At 38.0% G+C, this 7,603-nt stretch overlaps 3 protein-coding genes across 3 annotated transcripts; all 3 read left to right on the forward strand.

Annotated features, from left to right (window-relative positions):
* The first annotated feature begins 226 nt into the window (after positions 1-226).
* On the forward strand, positions 227-3,807 carry LOC130507123 (uncharacterized). The gene is made up of 4 exons (XM_057001833.1): positions 227-2,787; positions 2,869-2,968; positions 3,066-3,449; positions 3,523-3,807. Exons 1-4 carry the CDS (start codon positions 227-229, stop codon positions 3,805-3,807), a joined length of 3,330 nt encoding a protein of 1,109 aa, XP_056857813.1.
* Positions 3,808-4,179: 372 nt separating this feature from the next.
* LOC130507122 (uncharacterized) lies at positions 4,180-6,222 on the forward strand. Its single transcript, XM_057001832.1, has 3 exons — positions 4,180-4,721; positions 5,366-5,653; positions 5,721-6,222. Coding segments are annotated over exons 1-3 (444 nt in total). The 5' UTR covers positions 4,180-4,719; the 3' UTR covers positions 5,875-6,222.
* LOC130507124 (uncharacterized) lies at positions 6,205-6,922 on the forward strand. The gene is made up of 3 exons (XM_057001835.1): positions 6,205-6,228; positions 6,306-6,533; positions 6,633-6,922. The coding sequence occupies exons 1-3, from the start codon at positions 6,205-6,207 to the stop codon at positions 6,801-6,803; spliced, it is 423 nt and encodes a 140-aa protein (XP_056857815.1). The 3' UTR covers positions 6,804-6,922.
* Positions 6,923-7,603: the final 681 nt, after the last annotated feature.

Genomic DNA, 7,603 nt, shown 5'->3' on the forward strand with positions numbered 1-7,603 from the left:
ATGCCCGTTTATAGCCGTTAGCCATTTTAAAAAAACCGACGGAATTCCGACGGATTTTTTAAATTTGTCGGAATTACGTCGGAATGGCGTCGGATTGCCGTAAGCATTTTCCTATAAATGCAACCTCTCCTCATTCATCTCATTCACTCCTCATTCTCTCTTCATTCTCTCTTATCATAAGAAATTCGAAAAAATCATGTCTTCTGGAGATTATTTTCGTTCGTGGATGGATAGACCTCATTTGGATCCCAACACCAATTTGCTTACAGAAGAATACGTTCGAGGTATTGGAGAATTCATGAAGCTTGTTCAACAGCACCCGGATGCAAATACTGGTATGGTAAGATGTCCCTGCTCTACTTGTAATAACAATAGAATTATAAAAGAATGGGAAGTTTGGAAACATTTGTATAGAAAAGGGTTTGCACGGAATTATAAAGTTTGGTATCTTCATGGGGAAACTGGTTTTGAATATGGTAGTAGTAGCGAACCTCAGCCTGTTAGCGAACAACCTCAGTCTTATGGTTGGTTAGAAGAACCGAGAATGGATGTAGATTATGGTGTAGGTACTGAGCAGATGGTACATGATCATTATAGAGGGGAAGAACCAAATCTCGAATCGGGGAGATATTTTGACATGTTGGATGCAGGAAAACAACCTTTGTATAAAGGTTGTAGAGATGGTCATTCACCTTTATCATCTGCAAGTAGATTGATGGGTATTAAGACAGATTATAATTTGGCTGAAGAATGCGTAGATGCGATAGCTGATTATGTTAAAGGTGTTCTGCCAGAGGATAATCTTGCACCGGGTTCATACTACGAGGTTCAGAAACTTGTTGCGGGTCTTCGATTACCGTACGAAGTGATAGATGTATGTATCGACAACTGCATGATCTACTGGGGAGCGGATAAGGATCGGGATAAATGCAAATTTTGTTGGAAACCTCGTCATCAGGAAACGAGGGGAAGAGTTCCGGTACCATTCAAAAGAATGTGGTATTTGCCTTTGACGGAAAGATTGAAGAGGTTGTATCAGTGTGAGCGCACGGCGAAGGCAATGAGATGGCATGCAGAGCATTCTACAAATGGTGAGATTAGACATCCTTCAGATGCGAAGGCTTGGAAACATTTCCAATCAACATATCCAGAATTTGCTGAACAGAGAAGAAATGTTTATCTGGGATTATGCACTGATGGTTTCAGCCCATTTGGAAAGCATGGAAGACAATATTCTCTATGGCCGGTGATTGTGACACCATACAACTTGCCGCCAAATTTGTGCATGCGACGAGAGTTTTTGTTCCTCTCCATTCTCGTCCCCGGGCCAGCTCATCCTAAGAGATCACTAGATGTGTTTCTTCAACCACTAATATATGAGTTACAACAACTATGGGCGGTTGGTGCTGAGACATACGATGTTTCGTGCAGAGAAAACTTTCATATGCGGGCAGTACTTATGTGGACAATAAGTGACTTTCCAGCATATGGTATGTTATCCGGATGGACAACACATGGCAGGCTTTCATGTCCATATTGTCAAGATAGCACAGATGCTTTCCAACTAAAGCACGGAAGGAAAACATGTTGGTTTGATTGTCACAGAAGATTTCTACCACCTGATCATCCATACCGTAGGAGTAAGACTTTGTTTACGAAGAACAAGCAGGTGTTTGATGATCCACCTACGGAAGTTAGTGGGAAAGATTTGGCGACACAGTTTAGGGATTTTGGTGCACAAAGGACGCCAGACGTAGGTGGACATGAAAACATTCCAGTCGATGCTGTTGGAGAGCTACATAACTGGCATAAAAAGAGTATTTTCTGGGATCTGCCATATTGGGAGAGTCATCTATTGCGTCACAACTTAGATGTCATGCATATTGAGAAGAACTTTTTCGACAATCTGATGAACACAATCCTCAACATCCAAGGTAAAACGAAGGATAATCTGAAGTCAAGGTTGGATTTAGTCGATATCTGTGATCGTTCTGAACTTCACGTTGATGAGAACGGTACGGCACCTTTTCCCATTTATCGGCTGGATGGTGCTGGCAAAGAAGCGTTCTTTGATTGGATTACAGATAAAGTGAAATTTCCAGACGGTTATGCATCAAATTTGGGTAATTGCGTTGACAGAAGCGAAGGAAAGTTTACTGGCTTGAAGAGTCACGATTGTCATGTGATTATGCAGCGGCTCCTTCCGTTTGCTTTTTCCGCACTATTACCACGTAATGTTCATGAAGCAGTTGCAGGGATAAGTGTTTTCTTCCGTGATTTATGCACCAGAGTAGTGACTGAGGAGGGTATTAGTACTTTGAAGGAAAACGTACCCGTTAGTCTTTGCAACCTCGAGAAGATATTTCCTCCATCATTCTTTGATGTAATGGAACATCTTGCTATTCATCTCGCAAGAGAATTGGAGCTTGGTGGTCCTGTGCAATACCGATGGATGTATCTTTTTGAGCGTTATATGCATCATCTGAAGAAGAAGATCAAAAATTTAAGCAAGGTGGAAGGATCTATAATTGCACAGGTGATCAATGAAGAAACTTCAAACTTTGCTGAAAACTACTTTCCATCAGAAGTGCATACAAAAAACCGAAGACCTGCTCGGCATGATGACAGAGGAGAGAAAGCAACGTATCATGTTACTGTCCCAAGCATGTTCAGCGAAATAGGACGACTAAGTGGAAAACCCACGAAGCGGAGACTGACGGAGATTGAGCACGCTCATTTGCAAACATATTTGCTTACCAACTGTGAAGATGTTCTACAATATGAGAGGTAAAAATATATTTTTCATTTAAATTGTTATATTAATTTTCAATAAGTTTTATTTCATATGAATAATATCTTTTTATATAGTGTTTATATGGCAGAGTTGCGTATGACTTACAGACATGCCACAGAAGAAGAGCTTCAACAACTCAGACATAACGGATTTGCTGCATGGCTTCTTAATTATGTGAGTCATAACATATATGAAATAATTAACATTTTACTCATATATATTTAGTATAAAATAATAAACATTTCACTCATATATATATTTTATTTTATAGGTGACTGATGGTTTGGCCAGAGGTTTTGTGTTCGATGATTGGATATGCGAGTTTGTGCGGGGACCAAACTATGTGGTCAAATCATATCCAAAATATTGTACACGAGGATATGCCTTTGCAAAAAAAGGTCATTCTAGGACAACTTATGATGGAGGTGTTTCCTCTTCTTCCGGTGACGATGTCTACTACGGCAACATACAAGAAATATTGGAAATCCAGTATCCTGGTATGGTTGGATTGCGGTGTGTAGTATTCTATTGTGATTGGTATGACACCACCCCAGATCGAGGAGTGAAGACTGATGCGTTTGGTGTTACTTCGATTCATTCGCGGAGGAAACTTCAACATTATGATCCTTTCATTCTTGCTTCGCAAGCTGATCAGGTATGTCAATTTAATATTCAAAAATATAATTAACGGTTTATATATTATTATTAATACCTTGAAAAATTGATAGGTGTGCTACATCAGTTACCCTCGGGTTACGCACCGAGACGATCCATGGATCACAGTGACGCAAATCAACCCAAGAGGACGAGTAAACGGACCTTCTGATAATGATCCATTACAACCAAACTCTACCAGCAACGTGAGTGCAGTTGAAGATTTGGCAGAGGTTGAACTCGTTGAGAATTTTAATGAGTTTGGACTTGATGCTGTTGTACACTCGGAGCCAGAAGTTGAGATTGGCGAGTTTGACAAAGATTCTGAAAATTCTACAGATTCTGAAGATTCTGATTAGGACTTATGTTTTCTTAGTTGTATGATTAGTTTTTTTTTTAATTAACAAAATCCGTCGGTATTCCATCGGAATATTCCGATGAAATTCCGACGACTCGTGGTTAATTCAGGGTTTAGCCATTCGTCGGAATTCCGTCAGAATATTCCGATGGAATTCCGACGGATTTAATAAAATCCGTCGGAATTCCATCGGAACACTCTGACGGAATTCCGACGACCTGAATATTTGAAATTTTTATATCATAATATATCTATATTTGGATATCGAAACTACTTTAATAACACATATTAGATGTTTAATATAATATTACATATCAACCTTTCGAGTTTTACAAGTTATTTAAAAAATTATATATGTATATCATTGTTTTCATAACATCTCATCTTAATACTCATATACTTTCATTCATATTAATATAAACTTACACTACAAAACACAATTGTGTGTAAAAATTGGATTTGAAAACCTTATTATAGTTAATATTTTTTAAATAGTCTATTTATTATCAAAGTTTTGGATTTGATCAGTAAGAAACTTGTTTTTAAACCCTAAACCCCAAGTCGTCGGAATTCGGTCAGAATATACCGATGGAATTCCGACGACCTGCCCCATTCCGACGGATATATGTTCGTCGGAATTCCGTCGGTTTGTTAGTTTCCCGAAATTACAAACCGCGTGAAAATTTCGAGTGGACCGCGTGAATATTTCATTAAACCGCGCATTTAATATTTTATTCTTTTTCCGACGACATACCGACGGACACGGGTCCGTCGGTTCCTTTAAATAAAAACCAATCCTTCTTCCTTCTTCACTATTTTCGCCTCTATCTCTAAATCCTCTCCGTTTTCTCTCTCTTCTCCGGCGATTCTCACCGCGAATCCGGCGTCCCCACCTCCGTGAATCCATCCCACCATGTAAGTATCATCTCAATCTCTATCTTTTTCATTTTTTTGAGTTTAGGATGTTAGATTTTAGGATTTGAGGTTTGATTGATTTGCATGTTCGAAATTGAATGGATAGTTTAGGATTTAGGGTGTTAGATTTTAGGATTTGTTGTCTTTTTTTTTTGGTTTATATATTGGATTTGTTGATTTTTTAAAAACGTTTTTCATATTTTTTATATATCTAACAACTTTTTCTATATTTATAAAAGTTTATAAAAACGTTTTTATGCAGATAAAATATTTTTATGACGATAAAAAACTTTTTTAAATATTTTATATAGATAAAAACGATTTTTAATATTTTATATAGATAAAAACGATTTTTAATTATTTTATGTATATAAAAACTATTTTTAATATTTTATATATATAAAAACGATTTTTAATTAATTTTATGTAGATAAAAACTATTTGTAATATTTTTATATAGCTAAAAACGATTTTTAATTAATTTTATGTAGATAAAAACTATTTTTAATATTTTTTATAGATAAAAACGATTTTTAATTATTTTTATGTATTTATAAAACCATTTTTAATTTTTTTTGAGGATAAAAAAGAATTTTATTTTTTTATATATATGTTTTGACTAATATATTAATTTTATTTTCTAGGTCTGATGATTCGAGTGCTCGTCAGCGTGCCCGACCTCGTCGTTCCGCACCCCGTGGCCGAGCTAGTTCGGTGAGCAGTTCCCGTGCATCGGGTTCGTCGTCTCACGAACAAAACTCGGTTCCTGTCGCTCCGGCTCCCGCTCCGGCTCCCGCTCCGGCTCCCGCTCCAGCTCCTGCAGCCGCTCCACATGACCCGGGGGTCATGCCAGTTGAAATATTGGTTCAACAACCAGGTCGAGAGCATCTCCCGTTTCTCGAACAATACCCACGAATGGGACACTCGACTTGGTTAGTATTTTTATTTCATTTGTACAATTATTTTTTTTCCTTTTAATCTAACATTTTTTTTAAAAAGGTTCAACAAGTCGACCAGTGGGATTAGCGGGAGCATCACCCAGATGATGTATTCGATGCTCCAGACGGGATATGACAAGTGGACTTCGATCCCTTCCGCGGAATGCGAGTTGTGGTTTCGTCAGTTCGCGGCAACTATTAAGTTTTTTTTTTAAACATTTTTAAATTTTTTATATTTTATATGTACTAATCAAATCGTGTGTTTTTTGTAGCAAGAATTTACTTGGGACTCCGGCCTGACGGAAACAGTCCGTCAGGCATTCAGCCGCAAAGCCCAGACCGTCTACACGAAGCAGATCTACGAGTGGAAGCAAGTATGGCTGGATGAGAGGAAGCCCCGGTTACTTAGCGGGACGGTGTGGACCCAATTGATCCAGCACTGGGAGAAGGAAGAGACTATAGAGAAGTCTCTACAGAACTCCGCCAACCGGAAGAGCGATCGTGGCGGGAAAGGTATTTACGTGCACAACCTCGGCGCTTGCAGTATGTCCTCTAAGAAGGATCAACTGGTAAGTTTTTTATTTATTTGTCTTTCTAGTTACTTAAATAATTTTTTATATGCATTACCTAACACATTTTTTTTTAGATTCAAGAAAACGATGGTAATCCCGTCGATCATCTCGTCGTCATTAAGGAGGCGTACACCAACAAAGGGATGGGTGAAATTCAGGATCCGGTGATCAGAGAGGTCATTGAGATGGTGGAATCTCAAAAAGAAGCTTTTCTAGCTTCTCAGCAGCCTCTTTCTGACGACGATTCTACGGGTGCTTCGAACAACATGTCCCGACTGCAAATCAACGAGCTGGTTGAAAAGGTAATTTTTTTTTCTATTCTTATATTTGTTTTTAATACTTTATTTATTAATTTTATATTTTTTCTATTACTATATTTTACTAACTTAAATTTTTTCTAGGCGGTCCCTAAAAAAAAAGGGTCGTTTGGTAGGGTTGGCCCGTCGTGCTTCTTCATGTCCGACTTCTTCATCTCAAGTCCCGTACGCCGATCCATTGATTCTAGAGCAGCTACAGAACAAGGATCAACGGATTGGAGCATTGGAGGAGCAGAATGCTACAATCCTTGCTGAGTTGGCAGATCAGAAGAAGACCAACCTCGAGATAATGCAGAAGTTGGATCGTTTGTTCCCGGATCAGTAGTTTTTTTTTTGTTTTTTAATTTAAAACTTTCTAAATTTTTTTTTTCAGTTTGTATTAAAACTTATTTTCTATAATATTATTATTAGTTTCTTAATTTCAGTTTTTTTTTAAATTAATTTTAATATTTTAAAAATTAAAAAAAAAATAAAAATAAATTTAATTAATAAAATTTATAAATCAGTAATTCCGACGAAATAAATCCGTCGGTATATTCCGACGACACATTCCATCGGTATATTCCGACGAAATATGTTGTCGGATGATTCCGACGGATCCGTTCGTCGGAATATCCCGACGACGTGTTTCGTCGGAATATACCGACAACTCGTTTCATCGGAATTTCCGACGACTATGTTCGTCGGAATATTCCGATGCAATTGTTGTCGTCGGAATCATGAGTTTCCAATGAATACGGTGATCGGAATACTCTGACGGACTTCCGAGGGAATTCGTTATCGGAATGGCGTCGGAACTCCATCAGAATCGGGTTCATCGCTATCCGTCAGAAAATCGTCGGACTGTCTGATGGATTTCCGATGAATTTTTTTTTTCCGACCAACTGAAACCGACGACCACTTTCGTCGGTATGCGTCTGTTTTCTTGTAGTGTTCTAGAAATGCCTAGGCGCGAGCCGATAATGAACACTAGGTCTCAAGGAGGGGCATTAGCTCTTCTCCAAGGAGACAACTAGTTCAAACATATAATTTAAGATATAAGGATCCTAGTGATC

The sequence above is a fragment of the Raphanus sativus genome, unplaced genomic scaffold (assembly GCF_000801105.2).
Source record: "Raphanus sativus cultivar WK10039 unplaced genomic scaffold, ASM80110v3 Scaffold4058, whole genome shotgun sequence".
Lineage (NCBI taxonomy): Eukaryota > Viridiplantae > Streptophyta > Magnoliopsida > Brassicales > Brassicaceae > Raphanus > Raphanus sativus.